The 17233-nt window shown below is 36.9% G+C and overlaps 1 protein-coding gene and 1 long non-coding RNA gene across 7 annotated transcripts in view; both read left to right on the top strand.

The window, feature by feature from the left end:
- The window catches only part of LOC120504421 (phosphofructokinase, platelet), a 41772-nt gene extending 25021 nt beyond the window's left edge, over positions 1 to 16751 (top strand). Inside the window, exons 13-24 of one of the 6 annotated variants that reach the window (XM_039713901.1) lie at positions 545 to 691; positions 1616 to 1686; positions 2135 to 2222; positions 3156 to 3308; positions 8601 to 8753; positions 12289 to 12453; positions 13545 to 13606; positions 14099 to 14210; positions 14937 to 15036; positions 15348 to 15353; positions 15651 to 15756; positions 16218 to 16751. In XM_039713901.1, coding sequence (XP_039569835.1) covers positions 545 to 691; positions 1616 to 1686; positions 2135 to 2222; positions 3156 to 3308; positions 8601 to 8753; positions 12289 to 12453; positions 13545 to 13606; positions 14099 to 14210; positions 14937 to 15036; positions 15348 to 15353; positions 15651 to 15756; positions 16218 to 16368 — 1314 coding nt within the window. In that variant the 3' untranslated portion in view covers positions 16369 to 16751. The remainder of the gene's footprint in view (positions 1 to 544; positions 692 to 1615; positions 1687 to 2134; positions 2223 to 3155; positions 3309 to 8600; positions 8754 to 12288; positions 12454 to 13544; positions 13607 to 14098; positions 14211 to 14936; positions 15037 to 15347; positions 15354 to 15650; positions 15757 to 16217) is intronic. The other 5 variants (XM_039713929.1, XM_039713910.1, XM_039713920.1 and 2 more) reach the window with 5 other exon arrangements.
- Positions 3316 to 5646, top strand: LOC120504439. Its single transcript, XR_005628018.1, has 2 exons — positions 3316 to 3939; positions 4108 to 5646. It is a non-coding gene; the product is annotated as an uncharacterized LOC120504439 (long non-coding RNA).
- Positions 16752 to 17233: the final 482 nt, after the last annotated feature.

The raw sequence follows: 17233 nt of genomic DNA, 5'->3' as shown, positions 1-17233 counted from the left end.
TGATACACACATAAATGCTGTGGTGCTAGAGTCAGTTCCTACATTTTTTTCTTCTTTTGCCATTGTTGTGTTGGCAAAAAAAAAAAATTCCTGCTTTAGTAACATGAAGCTGGTACCATGGCCAGGTTGGGTGGAGCTCTGAGCAGCCTGGTCTAGTGAAAGGTGTCCCTGGCCATGTCAGGGGGTTGGAATGAGATTATCTTTATGGTCCTTCCAACCCCAAGTATTCTGTGATTCTATTTTATGTTTCTTGAACCTGGGCTAGAATATAAAAACCTGAATAATTTAACTTGTAAACCAAATGGAATTATTATAAAGTCTTATTTAAGAAGAAACATTCTTTTTTCTTAATTGTGTGTCTCTTTGATATTCTGCAAGTGGGGAAGTGTGTCTGCACCTTGCAGTTAACTTTAAATTTTCAACATGTTTAGGGGCTTTGAAATTTTGTTTCCTTCATTCCAGTATTTAGCAACTGCATATGATGTACAAATTAACCGTGGTGTAGAAATCAAAGTCCTTACTAAATATTATTTTTATCTTGCAGACTAATTTTAACGTGGCAGTTTTAAACGTTGGTGCCCCTGCAGCTGGGATGAACGCCGCCGTGAGAGCTGCAGTGAGAGTTGGCATAACCGAGGGTCACAAAATATTTGCTGTCATTGATGGTTTTGAAGGGTTCGCCAGAGGAAAGGTCAGTGTCACGTGTGTGCCTTACCAAGTGCTAGGTACCCCATCCCACACTACCACCTTTGCTTATGTTCATGGAAGGTGTGTTCTGTCGTAACTGCTGAGGGAACTGGTTCTCTAAGTGCTTTTATTCATCAAGATCTCTAAAACTTAGATTGTAGTTGTATTTCTCAACTATTCAAGTCTGTAGAGTCATTTATGCTGAATGTTACTAATCACATGCTGCAGAGCTACAAAATGAGTTCAGATGAATCCTGCCTTTGAGTTTTGGTCAATGTTTAGCACATTGAAGTTTTTTCACAGAGTAGCAGAATAATCTCTGATTCTGAACAATGAGTTATTGCACATATATTCCTTTGCTGGAAGAAACTTTGTAATGGTGCTTATTGAGGGAGGAAGCTTTTTTTCCCTTAGGTAAGTTAGATTGTTTTCTTCTCCTGTTTTTAAATGTTATGCATTGGTTGGTGTACTGAAGAGAAATTGAATGCAAGATTATTGATTTTTGTGCCTGGCTGGAGCCACAGATCCCAAAACTTACATCAAAGACCTAGCTTTAGATTTTTTTGTTTCACATTGAGTAGGAGAGGATGTGAAAATAGAGATATGAAACACAGAGACAGACAGGGTTCATCTTGGTATGGAAGAAGAAAGAACAAATGGAATGGAACAGACTTGCAGCCTAATGCAAGGCAACAAAGCAGTTAGGGTGTCCAGGGGTGTCACCAAAAGGGATTGTAGTAATTCAAGAGAAATAGAGTTAAACTCAATGCTGTTTTCATCATTGGCCTCATTTAGTTTTAGTGATGTCAAGTGCCCAACAACTTGTTCCAAGAGCTTTTTATGAAGTAGTACCTGTTGTTTGATGCAACTCAAGAGAAGTAATTGGATAATCACTTAACAAAATCTCCTTTTTTACTTTTATTCAAAGATAAAGGAAATTTCCTGGGGAGATGTTGGAGGCTGGACTGGTCAAGGAGGATCAATTCTTGGTACAAAACGGTAAAGTCAATATTTTTGTCAATTGATATGATGAACTGTAGTGCTTTATACACCCACTGTGATTCCATGTTCTTTTCTTCCCACAGAGTGGTTTTAAGTCCTCAATTTTTGTACATTTGGGTTTTTTGAGCTTGTTTTTTGTGCAAATCCTTGTGTTCCAACTTAGAATCTTTGTAGTACTGAACCCTTTCTGAAGAGTGGGAGCTGAGATCTCAACTTAAAAATTTCTGGGGTTCCTTACACTTTAAAGGATTTCAAACCTGCAGTTTCTTTACACTTGTCATGAGTCCTTATTGTTTGTCTGGAAGAGCTACTTGTATGGATAAATATGTAAAACAAAAACCATTGTGTTGCCTGCTGACTTGATGGTTTCAGCTTAGTAATGAGTTCTTACTGCTTCAAAGTCTGTAAATTGTTTTTATTTTTCTTTTGGTTTAATGATTTTTAGTACTCTTCCTGCAAAATATTTGGAGAAGATTGCTGACCAGATGCGCACTAACAACATTAACGCCCTTATGGTTATTGGTGGATTTGAGGTACACTGAAATATCTAATTATGTCTAAGTAGACTAGAAATCCTAACAAAATTAATAGTCTGGTTTGATTTTGACCCAATCTTCATGTAAGGTGCATTTGGCTCTATCTGTATTTGATACATGACATAGTGTTTAGAATCAAAAGTGTTGTCAGTCAGGGGTTCTCTGGAAAGCTGGCATTCAAGACAGTGACTGGAACTGCTAAATTCATGTGCTAAATGGATAAATGAGATGAGATAGTGTTACAGTTTTTTGTATTAAAATAAATAAATAACTTCAGTTGTGCAAGTTTCAGTCTATACTGTATCAATACTTAGAACATCATTGCAGAAGTTCTTGACTCTTAGTAGAAATTGCACTATGGCTCCTTTTTAAAGCCACTCCTCTCACATAGTGCATGTCAAAATCTGTAATGGATCTAGACAAGTTGTTGTTTTGGTTTTTTTGCTATATTTCATGTTTGCTTTGTTCTAAAAAAAACAAATAATTTTTGAAATTTTGATTCAGGAAAGTATTTTGCCTACTCCTTGCAGAAAAGAATGTGTTCATTGCTTTTTGAGAAAGACTGTGTCTTCCTTTTTTGTCCAAGCTGTTAGCTATGACCCTAATTCAGGAATATTAAGATTTTTAAATCAGGAGTAACAGTACCTGAAGATTGGGAAACTAGTTTGTTTTGTTGAAAACCAACTTCCTGTGCCTAAATTTTTCATTTTCATGAAAACATATGTTCTATTTATTGTTTTCAAATATATGCCTGTTTCTAACGCTTTCTTTTTTGTCTGTGTTAGATTTTAGTGGTTCCTTAGTGCTCTGACTTGCTGAAGTGTGCTGTGGTAGAAATGGCTCCCCCTGTGGCCCTTCTCATTTTGTCACTCCCAACTCTGTCCTTCCTTTATTCATCCTAATTTTTTACCTGATGCCTGTGCCCAACAGGCTTACCTTGGACTTCTGGAATTGTCAGCTGCCCGGGAGAAATATGATGAATTCTGTGTTCCAATGGTTATGGTTCCTGCAACTGTATCCAACAATGTACCGGGTTCAGATTTCAGCATTGGTGCAGATACTGCTCTGAACACTATAACTGATGTAAGTCTGCTCTGGTGTGTGCATATACTAACAAAGCAGTTGTTTAGACTTACTCAATTGGCTACTTCTGGATATTTTTGTAGACCAGAACTTAAGAAATGTGATCTGGGAAATTATAATTACTTCATGGCACCACTTTAGAAAAGAGAAAGTCTAGGATCCCAAATGCTTCCATTTAGTTTCTGCTGAAACTACAATGACCTCTAAATTTTTTAAGTGCAGGATAAGATGGCATCTGTTGTATAAGAAAGAAAGAAATAAACCTAAAACTGAGACTTGGATGATCATTTTCTCTGTAGAGGGGGAAAAATCTCTGTTCATAATATATAGAGTTGCAGTCTCTGCACCTGCAACAAACACTGAAGGAAAATTGCTCTGTTGAGAAGGAGATTCTTAGTTATTTACCATCTTTACTCCTCTAAGAGAATATGTAAAATCCACATTTCTCAATACTAGGCATTACATTTATTCTGTTAATAGCAGATTTAATAAAAAGAGTTGAGACATGTTAAGTAATTTTAAAAAAATCAGTTATACAACATAAGAGATTAAACATCCAGTTTTTGCTTTATGAGGAAAAAGCTTCTCTACTTGGAGTGTGATAGAGCACTGGAGAAATCTGCCCAAGGAGGTGTTAATAGCAGATTTAATAAAAAGAGTTGAGACATGTTAAGTAATTTTAAAAAAAATCAAATCCAGTTATACAACATAAAGTAAAAATTGGATGTTTAATCTCTTATGAGGAAAAAGCTTCTCTACTTGGAGTGTGATAGAGCACTGGAGAAATCTGCCCAAGGAGGTAGTGCAGTCTCTGTGGAGGTAATCCAAACCCTCCTGGATTGTTCTTGTGTCTCTTGCTCAGGTGTTCCTGCCTTGGCAGAGCACTGGATCTCCGTGAGGTCCAGAGGCCCCTTCCATCCCCAGCCATTCCTTAGTTCTCTAATACTAATTTCAGTTGAGCAGAAAGCTTAGTCAGTTGGAAAAAAGAGTTTCAAGTTGCTTTTGAAAATTAAATGACAAGTTATCTTATCACTTAAATGTATTTGAAAATTTTAACCATGATAGCTTTTTAATTTCAAGGATTCTTCAGGTCCCACCAACTTTAAATGCATTGCCATAACTTTTTTTTCCCCACCATTCCAACATAAATAATTTTAACTTCACCAAAAGAAATTCTTCAGTTAGGAAATATCAGTTTCTTGAAGTATTGGCTTGAATAAGACTGTAAGCTAACTAAAATTCATTGAGTTAATTTTTTATTGACAACTTGGGTTATAAGTGTTGATGTTGTTTCCAGTTCTGGTAAATAAAAATATCTGTCCAAAATGACTGATTATGAACTAAGGTGAGTAAAATGATTGTGCATAACATCTGCTTTCCCTCTTTTCTTATCTTCATAAACTTTGTTAACCAAACTGACTTCTTTTTATAGGTTATTTCATGCAAAGGAGATATATAGTAGGCAGTCAGTCTGTGTTGCTGTGGTTTGCTTTTCTATTTAGGTTTCTAGGTGTCATTTGCCTTCATTAGATAAAACATTTGTATTTTCAATGCAATAGTTGAAAACTTTTCAAAAACTTTTTTTTTTTTTGCTAATGGCTTTCTTGTTATTTTATGTTTATGTTTAATTTTGCCTAGATTTTTCTCAGGATTAAAGATGAAAAGTAATGGCTTTGCAAGATCTATATTCAGTTGAGTGGAAAATTAAATTTGGGTTGATTTTTTCTTTCTTTTCTTTGTTTTTTTTTTGTTTGTTTGGTTGGGGGTTTTTTTGTGTGTTTGTTTTTTGGGTTTTTTTGGTTTTTTGGAAGGAGCAGACTTGTGTTTGGAAAGCATCCTTTCAGTTTTTTGCTCTGATTGTTTGAACATGATTCACAAAAACTCTCAGTGAAAAATACATCCTTTCATTCTTGTGCCATGCTCAGATCAGGTGCAGTAGCAACTGTGCCCCTGTTAAATGTGACCAGATAAGCTCAGTACATGTCATCCAATTGGCTGTGGTAAACAAAAGCAGGAGGTGGACATGAATATCCATTTTATCAGGTTTATATGTAGGTTTTATTCTCGTTACCACAGTTAGGTCAATAAATGCATCACAGTTTACAATGCTTTCAGGGCACCAAAATTGTCATCACACTTAGTTTTTCTCTGGTACAGTTCTTACTTGAGTGATCTTGCCTACCTCTAGTCAGGTAAGTACAATTGTGCTGGTAATCAGGGATTGTTGCTGTTTGGCATCGTTAGACACTTGTCAGTTGTTTTAACTTGGCAAGCGTATGCTGAAACATTTGCTGATAAAATGTGTTAAAATTCTGCAATTAAAAAGAGAAAAAAAAAACAGACTTAGCAGATACATAACTTCTGAATGAGAGATTAGTAATGAGTGTGCTCCTCACAAAGGCATGTACATTTCTCAATAACTAATTTAGATTCTGTAACAGATCATGGGGACCCTTCTGAAATGTTCCATTTTTTCCTCTTCTGTTCTAAAATCTTGGCTTCAGATTTTGAATAGTGTTTTAAATTTATGATAAACTGTATTTTTCACTTCACTTTTCAGAATATTAGAAAAACTGCTAATGACAACATAAATGTAAAGTACCTGGGAAAAGCTGAATGTTTCTACCTGAGGAGGATATGCTTAAGGCTGATATATGTAGGCATACAAAGTTATCCTTTTAGGATTGCAGGATAAGAACATGAACTTCAGATTTTCTATTAAATGAAGCATCACTAAAATAGCTACCATAATAAAAATATCTATATTTTCAAGTATGTTGCTAATTCAGTGAAATAAATAGGGTGTTATTTTGGATGTCAGACCTCAGGAATGTGGCAACCATGAAATGAAAGGAAAAGGGATCAGCTAGATGAGAATAATGGAACCCAAAAAAGGGAGAGGCTAAAAACTTTCTGGTGTGTTTCTTCAATCTTTCCTTTCACCAGAAGAAAAGGGGATACAGACTGATGATTTGGTTTTGAGGGGTGGTAAAAAATACCAAACAAATGTTCCCTGAGGAGCACAGCTACAGTCAGATGCCTTAAGGCAGTCTCCACTCATTTCCTGTGGAAAACAGACGCCTGAACCCTCCCAGTAGCATGTGTGGCTCCACATTACTCTGAACTAGGAAGCTGAAAATTAGCCAGGCCACTAGCTAACCTGTTAATTTTTCATCTCCTTCAGTCTAGTAACAGCTGATGTGGAGTAAGGGCAGTAACTCCATTCCCTTCAACTGCCATTTGTACTTAGGTCATCTTAAAGTCAACAAACAGTAGTCTCTGCTTGACTGCATGAATTTTTATAAAGCATCCTTGGTTATGTTGGTTATGGCAACAACCTTTTTAGTAACACAAATCCAATAAAAGGGTAGGAAATTATTAAACCATTTTATTAACACAGTGCAGTATCCCTCTATGGCCTTAGTGTAGTAATTAAAAAAATATACTAGCATAGCAATTGCTAAAACCATTGATCACTTATTTACCTTTTATAATTAAGTGACCATATATTAAAAGCATTTTCATGTTTTGCCACAGTGATGCAAAGATGTTGCATATAATCATCTAATGCTCGTGCTTGGTGAAGGTACAACATTGGATATGTTGGCTGAAATCACTTGCATCAAATAAATGGCAATATTTAATGCAAGTAAAACATATCATAACTGCATCTTAACATACCATAAATGCAGACTAACCAGTTAGGTTAGTTATTGCTCTACATCTCCCTTTGACTTGTTTTTCCAGAAGTCTTAATATAAAACTTTTTAGAGAAACTTGTGTTCTGCAGATCTCCAGGAAGCCGTGTGGTTTTACCAAACTGCTGTTACTTTGTATGTCTTTATTCTTTTAATAGAAATAAATGTTGAAAGCAGTCTGACTGAGCTGAGTTGGGCCAGGCAATTCCTGAAATTTCCTAAGTGAAGTCTCAGCCACTAAAAAAACCAAATCCCAAATAAACCCCTCCTATTTGTTGCTCCTGGCTCTACTTCTTCTGAGCTCTTTGGGTCTGAAAGTGCCATCTTTTATGCTATGTTTCAACCTCAAACTGAAAGTGTAGTAGTGAGCCATTTAATTTACAAAACAGTGAGAAGAGAAAGATTTTTTAGAAAGCCAGTTTGCATTTATGCACCTACAGCCATAAATGCACCTACAGCATAAATATCCTGTCTTCTCACTGAACAGGACCTGCTCTGTCTAGGACAAAAGCTCAGAAGGAGAACTCTCACAGGTAGGGGATTTACCCATAATTTTCTTCTAAGTTTTTCCTTATACCAGCCACTGTGGAGATATGCCTGGAGATACCTCAGTAGGTATCTAATTTTGATCTGCAATAGTTGGCTTCCCTGAACCGATTTGAGAAATTAAGAAAATGAGACTTCTGTGAACATCAGTTTCTGGGAGAAAGAGATGAAAAAGTCGTGTATTACATAATTAGGCTTTCTGGTGGAGAGCCATTACACAGGCAGTTTGAAAAACTGCCACACTTCATGAGAGATGCTGATGAGTTTAGATTAGAAATAATTGGAATAATGTAATGTAACCTGCAAAACCTTAACATTTATTTTGACATCCACTAGGAGTACCTAATCCTTTTGACATGATAATATGTATTGTAGATTTTGGAGTCTTTCCAAGGACCTAAAACTGCTTTTCAAAGAATTCTTGAACTATACTTGCAAACTTTATTAACTCATCCATCTGCATATGTTCCTGGATTTTTCTAGGCCTACATCCAGTCTGTGTTCACAGAGGCAGATGTGTGATGTTGATAGAAACTTTGAAGGCATGGGTGAACTTTTTTTTCCTTTCTCTTGGTGGAAATAGATGCGTGTCTTGACTTTCTAGGATAACATAGTTTTTTTAAAAAGTGTCTTTCTTTAAGCATTGTCTTCAATTTGCAAGGGTTTTACTAGTTAATTTTCTAAGCTCCTTAGCATGTATCAAACTCTGTTCTTCAAGTTCTTTCCTGTGGAATGACTTCCAGTCTAGCTTTTTGCCTTCCTTTCCTACCCAGCTGCTTCAGACCTCTCTGGTGTGCACACTTTCTTCAGTCTGTACTAACTCGTACTAATCCTCTGCATTTCTTCAAAGAGCATTGTGCCAATGCAACCCCAGTGCACTGTTGTGGTATGTACAGGATATTTTCACCCCCCCTCCCCCCAAATAATCTCACCAATTGTATTTATTTGGGCCAGTGGACAGCCACATTTACCATCACATGCCAGGAGTCATTAGCAGAGCAGTCCAAAGACAAGGAATGTTTCACTCACACTTGTACCACTGCTTCAGGCCTTTGAAAGTTGTCTGCAGCTCTACGAGGCGCGAGCCAGCTTTGAGGAGTTTAGCGTTCCTATGTGTGTGTTGCCTGCTACTATTAGCAACAATGTGCCAGGCACAGACTATAGCCTTGGTACTGACACTGCCTTGAATGCTATTGTGGAGGTAAGACTGCATATCTTTTAAAAGTTAAGATGATAAAATGCATAAGATGAGGATACTTAAAGACGTTGAAATGTCTAGTTTTCTTAAATAGTTCAGTTACTTGTGTTTTTTATTGGTTAATAGTTCAGTTTTCCAAAACTGATTTAAGATTAACCTTAGAAAAAGTATTATGTTAAATGCTTAATTTTTGGGGACTCTCTTTTGTTCTTCAAGACTCCTGTATTAGGGTATTTGCTTTTACTGAGAATAAAATATTTCGCTTTCTTCAATTTCATTTTTATCTTACATATTACTTAGGGAAAAGAAGAAAGCATATATTTTATAAATAAATGCCCCATTTGTTGGATGAACTATTGACTGAGCTCAGTGCAGCAGAGCATTTTAAATGCATGATTAACACTAAATACATGAAAAATCCTGTAGACTCCATTAGGTTTAACATACATTAAGTGCATATAAATGCATGGATAGTATAAGCAGTTAAGTCTGTCACTGATGTTCAACTAAATAGTGCGGGGTCAGAACAATCAGTGTTCTAGTTTTAGTCTGCCATAGTTTTTCCCTTGGGTTCAACTGTTTTATGAGCTCTTTCAGTCCTGTTTACTCTGCTTAAGACACAGCAAAGGGAACTGAGCTGAGATGCAATGCAAACAAATGAGTAAATCTTACCAGCTCTGAGTTTTATCAAACCCATCATTAGCAAGTCATATAACTAATCATGAAGTAATTTGTCAAGGAAGTCAAATCAAGACTACAGATCCAGGGGTTTGGGAGAAGCAGGTTTGTTTTCCTGTTTTTACACAGTGAGTGAAAAAGCTCAGTAGATAACTGGAAGAGCTGTGGCAGAAAACAGGGTGGCTGCAGCATCCCTGGGCTGAGACGAGACATCCTAAGGTGTCATTTGGGCACGTCATGTAGCAGCATTCATGGGCAGGACATGGGTACTTTTCCACTCCTTCAGCTTTCTCCTCTTGGCCTGACATTTATAGAAGCAGCTAAGTCTGCTAATTGTGATGTGGCACCTTCAAAAGTGGTAACAATGGGGCAACAAATGATTGCATATAGTGCTGCTTCCTCTTACGAAATTGTTTTTGGTAGTAATTTAATTACAGTTTGTATAGATATCAGTAATGCTTTCTGTAAAAAAAAATATGGTTGCATCATATGAATTTTATTGTCATTAGGATGTTTAGTTAATGTTAATAGCAGAACACTTGATTTTGTGTTTTGAACATTAGGATTTTTATTAAGCTGGGTCAGTTCATATGAAAGCTCAGCTAGCAACAGAATTCCAAAAAGAATCCTCATGCCTTGTTTATGATATCTGAAACCTGCACCAGGAATTTAAGGTTTGGCTTTTCTAGCCTGTAGTGTAGTGTATGAATTAATAATTCATTTAAGTCTACCTGTGCCAATTTCATATTTGGGTATTTCTGTCACAGTCATTCTGAGAAAGCAAGAGTAGTAGAAAGTTTATACTCCATCTCTTGTAGGGTCAAGGACAGAAACCCTTCTAAGTAGGTTTCAAGTGATTAGTCCCATAGGCAGTGACTGATTTACCTCCTTGCTTAGTGCTTGGGGATTCTCAAAAGGCAGAAAATTCCACTCTCCTGCCAGCAGATGGAAAATCTTTTTAGAAATCTTGGGGTTTACAAATATTTGAAGTCTCTCAAAATGGTGGGAATCTTCACATCTATATTGTCTAAAGACAAGATTGTTTTACAACATAAGTTAAACACAATAGTACCTATCCGGTTTCAGGCAGCTCTTTAAAAATGAGTTAAATTGCTCCAGTGCTACATTATTCTGCAAAAATTTTCATGAAACAATATCTGTAAGAAGAAAGTAAAGTGCTTGGGGACACTGTAAAACCCAAGACATGTAAAAGTGTCATTTTGAAAAACTGATAGAAAGTCAACATAGACTTTTGTGATGTAGTTTGTTATGGAGATACTTCTCTGCTTGGGATAACAGAATATCCATATTCTGAATAAATTCATGTGAATGATGCACTTTTTATGTAAGCACATAATATGCATATATGCAAATACAAAGATAAAATATGTATAAATTAAATTACATGTATCTTTTGCTAACTTGACCTAAATACATGCATACACTGGTCTTAGTCTTTAATTGCATTAAACTGTATTATGTTAGAAGTTCTAGAGTTTTGTATTAAGTTTTCTCACATATCAGGTAATGATTTGTTCTGTGATGTGTTAGGTATGGTTTTAAGACTATTTTGTTCACAATCTGAATTGCAGAAATAGTATTTTCAGTTAGCTGAATGAAGTTCTGGTTTTAAAAAACTGTGAACTGGAAATACCTCAAATTTTATGGCACCTATAGTTATTCATTCAAAAAATCAGTAAGTCATGGGGATTTTTTAATGTTACCATAATTCAGGTTGCAAGATGACGAACTTTCCAGGTACTTTCATTTCCATTTTTATTAAACAGAACTGGTGTTGGGACACTACATCAGTTTCACAAAATTCTTCCTGTCACAAAGTGTGGTATATCCTAATTATTTGTTTCTAAGACAAAGAAGAAAATAGGGCCTCTTTATTTCTCTGACTCGCTTTCTGAAAGGAAAATACATTAATCAACAACTTTAAAATAACTTCAAATAGTAGAAAAATTCATTCCATGAGGTGAGTTTGTCAAATAGATTCTTGAGTTATTACTAAAACCTAGAGGTGGATAGTAAATAGTTCCTAGGTTTCTGCATTTTCTTGAGTTACAATGTTTTCCTAAGATTCCTAGGTCTTGCCACACTGGAGATTGCCTCTGTCTTTGTTACTTTCCACATCTCTTAGGCAGCTCTAAAAAATATTGGTGTTAATTGGTTTCACGTAAGTAACAGATCTCCATTCTTTATGCTGGTCAGAGTAAGGTGCAAGTGGAGATTTCAGTCTTCTTACAGTAACTATGTACGGGTTAGTCAAAAACCAAAAGCATTTTAAAACATGCACCAGTAGTGCTTGAAAGAATTATATTTATGTGGAAATCACTACTGGAAAATAATTGGGCAGTACCTGCTCAGGACTCAAGAAGTTCAGTATAGATGGGAAGGCAGGGAATTTTAGTATCAATACTAAGAAGTAAGCTTAAAGTAATGAATAAAGAAGAGAAATGTATTAATCCCACAATTTCTTGAAAAGCTTCATTATAGCTATTTGTATCTGTGTTAGAAAACGCAGATACACAACTGGTTAATGGCACTACAAACCAAAATGAACTGGTTTCAGTATTTGCAGGAAGCAAGTAAGTATGTGTTAAGAATTGCTAGTAGAAAAACATTTTATTTCTATCCTGATGCTCAGTGTATAATTTATAAGAAATCCTTTATTAGATAATTATTATAGTTACATGGGCTATACCATTTTAGAATTCTTTAAAGGTTCATTCTTTACAAATGCTTTATTTTTAACTTTTTTGTTACCAGTAGGTGACACAAAGTTGCATGACATAAAAAAACGTAATCAGTGAGGGGTTGTAGTGCATACTCAGGCTGTGGTGTCTCTGAGCAGACGTGTGACCGCATCAAGCAGTCGGCCAGCGGCACCAAGCGCCGCGTCTTCATCATCGAGACCATGGGCGGCTACTGCGGCTACCTGGCCAACATGGGCGCCCTGGCAGCAGGAGCTGATGCTGCTTACATCTTCGAAGAGCAGTTTGATATCAGAGAGCTGCAGGTATTCAGCACCCTTTGCTCATTCTTAAGTGGAATTCTTAGTTGTACGTGCGTAGCGTAATGTGTATACTTGAAGTAGTAGGCTCATGAAAGAAAAAAAACAGCTGAGGTTGTTTTTTTGCAAATCTGCACTTGTCATCCTGTGCCATAACATTATATAAATGAGTGTAGACACAATAACTGTTGACACCCAAGTTCAGTAAAATGACAAAAATAGTTGTACTGGCCATTAAGCACTACTAAATTAATTGTTTCATTTTTAGTCTTCTTATTGAAATTCAAGTTAAATGAACAGACCTGGGTAGTTTTAGAATAAAGCCAAAAACAAGAGAACAGTATTTTTTCATTTACGGTAGACATGTATTTAAAGGCTGTTCAGGAGAGGACTGACCAGTATGTCAGGTTTATTAGATACTGACTCTGTTACCACAGCTATTCAGAGCATGTCTGGAAGTGTTACTAAAATAAAGCCCTCAGGCTTTAAGGATTACGGATTATGGCGTAGTATGTACACACGGCGATATGGAACTTGTCTGCTGTGAGGACTTTACACTTCTGAGACGGTTAGTGCTAGCTGCAGTCATGGACAAACACAAAGCTAAAAGGATAAAAATTTCCTGAGAAGCACAGAGATGTGAAATGAATCAGAACTTATCCCCACACAGTTGTTAGCAGGAAGGGCAGGCTGTAAACTTTAGTGGCAATTTGTGTATTTTTATGTGACAGAGATGTGAAATGAATCAGAACTTATCCCCACACAGTTGTTGGCAGGACTGGAAGGAAGGGCAGGCTGTAAATTTTAGTGGCAATTTGTGTATTTTTATGTATATCAAGCTGGATGCTGTACTAGTATAGCATATAAAAACCTCCTTTGATTTAATAAAATCTGTTACTTCTGATGTTAGTTTTAACCCAAGATGAATTGCCATACACAGTATGTTATCCTGCATCTCCAAAAATCTTGGTAATTTGAATTTGCACATAATGCTTTATGTGGATTATTTGACAGAAGTTCTCTGGAAATGTGGGCTCATTAAAGTTGTTTCAGATACAGAGTTCTGTATGGATCTTTAAAAATACTTTTGTTTCTAGGCTAATGTGGAACACTTGACTGAAAAAATGAAAACCAGTATCCAGCGTGGTCTAGTGCTGAGGTAGGTAAAAGTACTTGTAATAGATGGTATCAGTGATACTGAGCATCCCAGCCAGGTGGGCTGCTTGGCCACTTGGAAAGACACTCCAAGTCTATATTCCTTGATTATTCCTCTAATTTGAGATTTTTAGAAAAGCTGTTGCTCCAAAAGGCAATTGTGGGACCTGTCTGGATGTGCAAGTCTAAAACTTCATTCTATGTATATTTGTTCTGTAATCTAATACTTCATCCTGTCTTCAGTCTGTTTTCTCATTGGGTTTGTCTTTTATTCCAGATTCTTTCTTAATAAAGGTAGTGTGTCACACAATGGCCTTTGCTATAAAAGCCCTAAAAATCGTGAGCCTGTTACATGGAAGTGAGTGTATATGATCAGATAAAAATGTCCCAGCCAGGATTACTGCTGTCAAGAAAAGTGAAAAGACTTGTCATTCAGTAGCTGCAAAGACATCCAGTGCAGAGTAATTTGCTAACTATCTGGCATTAATTGTTACAGAAACGAGAATTGCAATGAGAACTACACAACTGATTTCATTTATCAGCTGTATTCTGAAGAAGGAAAAGGAGTCTTTGACTGTCGAAAAAATGTATTGGGCCACATGCAGCAGGTAAATAGAACTGTAAAGTTACAGACAGCACTATTCAAGCATTTGAAACAAGTCTGACTCAAGATTAAGGGAAAAAAAATGTGGATTTTTGTTTGTAGGCAACTCAAAAAGATTTTTTAGCATCAGGCTTTATTGCAAACCCTTTTAAAAATCTAGGAAAAATGCATTAGATTATTTATGATTTAATTTTTATTCCTCTTCTGTCTATATTAATAAATAATTCCACTTTTTGTCTTATATGCAATTGTAATACCTTCTTCATAATACAATTATCTGCCCATACATAATGTCTCTGCCTCTTGAACTCTCTTGAAGAGCAGAGATTTCATTAAGAAAATCTGTGCAGATGGGTGTTTTTGTGGAAGAGACAGAAGTGAGCTACTCCTTTGGCCTGTGTTGTCTGCATTGCTTTATCTCACTGTGCAGCTGGTTGGTGGGCAAAGAGAGGTCCTGATTTGGCTACACTCATCACTGAGGCTGAGGTGGAGGAAAATGCACAGTCCCCTCCATTCTTCTAAGGGAGAAGTAGTATTGATTCTGTGAGAATTCCACAGATGCTGAACACTAATTTTAAACACCTTAGACTGACTGATGGGGTGGGGCTTTTGGTTTGTTTTTCTAAGTGGGGGAAATGGAAATAAGGGGTAGAGCAGGCCATTAGCAGAGATAACTGATAAACACCAGCCCTGCTTTGATAAGCTAACCCAGAATTCAATTTTTGCACAGGGTGGAGCACCTTCACCATTTGACAGAAATTTCGGGACAAAAATTTCAGCAAAAGCTATGCAGTGGATCTCCAAAAAACTGAAGGAAACCTACCGGAAAGGTGCAGAAACGTTTGGTGCAGTCTCTTGTTACTGTCTTTGATTGTCTGTCAGTATGTAAGACTCCTCCATTTTGCAAACATAGGAATATTTGTTAGACAACGTGGTGTTTTTATTATTCAGTAGTGCCTTGCTATGCTTCTTGCTATATGAGCATTTCCACTTGAGTGAGGTCAGTAATTCAGATAGCTGTTTCATCATCCTCTTAAAACAAAATAGCCAGTGTGATGGAAGATTTTCATGCATGCAGGAATTGATGTTTGTATAGTTACACTTGTTCTTTTTTGTTTCATGCTGCCTTCATGGGAGACAGAAGGAGGTAATATTTAGTCTTTAAGAATTCTTGTAAAGCACTGCTTGCTAAAATCTGATCTAAAACTGGATGCTAAAATTCAATCATTTTGTTTAATTACACTGTTATTTCATTGCTAATCACTGAAGTTATGCTAAAAAGTGAAGATTTAACCCTATTAAAACACTAATTTGATGTTATACCTATTAAATAATCAGTAGCTGAAATTAGGCTACTGTAAGTCTTTGTTCAGTTTAATTATAGAAAAGCCGTATTTGCCCTTACACTTGTAAGAAAGATGCTGAATTATTTCATTCTTTTTAGGAAAAGTATTTGCCAATACTGATGACTCAGTTTGTTTGCTGGGAATGCGGAGACGCAACCTTGTTTTCCAACCCGTGGCTGAGCTGAAGAGTGAAACAGACTTTGTGTACGTATGCACTGCCTGGTGGTAAACACCTCACCACAGCCTGCCTTGCACCACTTCAAACAAACACTTCCCAACGCCTTACTGCTTTGCCTTAGGCCTGAATTCTGCCAGATCCACTTGGATTGTTTGCTTCTCTCTTGCCTTTGTGCTTTTACTTCATCCTCCTTACATTTGATGAAGTCTGGGACTCTGCTGTCCTGTTAAGTAATTTCCATGGGATTGCCTTTGCCTAATGCCTAGAAATACTTTAGGTCAGTGGGGCAGCATTTATGTGCCAAATTTGGTATTATGCTTAACATCTTCCAGTAAGACCTGTGCATTTCTTTGGGATTCTGTCCTTGATTCTTCTCACTTTGTGTCAGTGTTTTACATCCCCCCATGACGGTCAATGCCTGATTCCATTCCTAAGGAAGATGTTTGCCTTACCCCCACGTATTTCACCTCCTTGTTTCCCCCCCCAGACACAGGATTCCCAAGGAGCAGTGGTGGCTGAAGCTGCGGCCGCTGATGAAGATCCTGGCCAAGTACAAGACCAGCTACGATGTGTCAGACTCAGGCCAGCTGGAACATGTGGCCATGCTCCCAAAGGAAGCTGAGACCGGAGCCATCTAAACACACCACACTTAGATTGTTGTCATAGATGCACATTGTGAGTAACAATGCTTTAGAATCCTTAAAGCTTTGTTTTGTAACATTTAAATTATTGTTCCAGCACTTTATGTGAAATGAGACGTTCAGCTGTCACACAGATTTTGTCCTGTTTGTGTGTTATGTTTGAAACAAACCCTTGCATCTAATGGAAAACACCAGTACTGATACTGCCCTTTAACAAGCAAGTGCAACACCGTTCTATGCACTCCGTAAGTTACTCATCTACTGCACTTTGTTTCAGAGTACTTACACCCAAAAATAAGTGTAGATGGCTAGTTCTTGTGTTGAGTTACAGGATGTGCTAAATGTTCCTGAAATGAAATAAAATACTGTTGCAAACATCACATGTGTGTTCACTTGCTTTAGACAGCTGAGGGAATAGCACTTGAAGGATTCTCTATAGATTCCAATAAAGGAAAAAGAAACTCCCCTTTTCCTTCCTCAGCTCTGCAGGAAGTAGTTAGTCACACCAGGGCAAGTGTTTTTTCATTGCGGCTTCAGGATCAGGCTAGGAGTTAGAATAATTTCCCCTTGTACAGGAATGATAAAACTAGTTCTTGGGGTTGGGAGTGGGGAAGAACAGCTTTAGCAAAGTCAGATTCGTAAGGGTGTAACCTGGCCCTTGCTTCATGTTTCCTTTTTCTCAGAGCTTCTTTAAGATTAACACCCCCAGTACTGATCAGAAAGGGCAATGAGGCTGAAAAACACTCACAAATGTTTTCTCATGCTAGTTTATGTTAACTGGACCTTGACAACAAGGTAAATACTAAATCGTGGCATACCAAAATCTGACTGAACGTTGCCTAAACTGTCAAGCTAAACTGAA

This window comes from Passer montanus, unplaced genomic scaffold (genome assembly GCF_014805655.1).
Source record: "Passer montanus isolate IOZ18808 unplaced genomic scaffold, ASM1480565v1 scaffold10, whole genome shotgun sequence".
In the NCBI taxonomy this organism is placed as follows: domain Eukaryota; kingdom Metazoa; phylum Chordata; class Aves; order Passeriformes; family Passeridae; genus Passer; species Passer montanus.
This window is presented reverse-complemented; position numbering and strand designations above follow the sequence as displayed.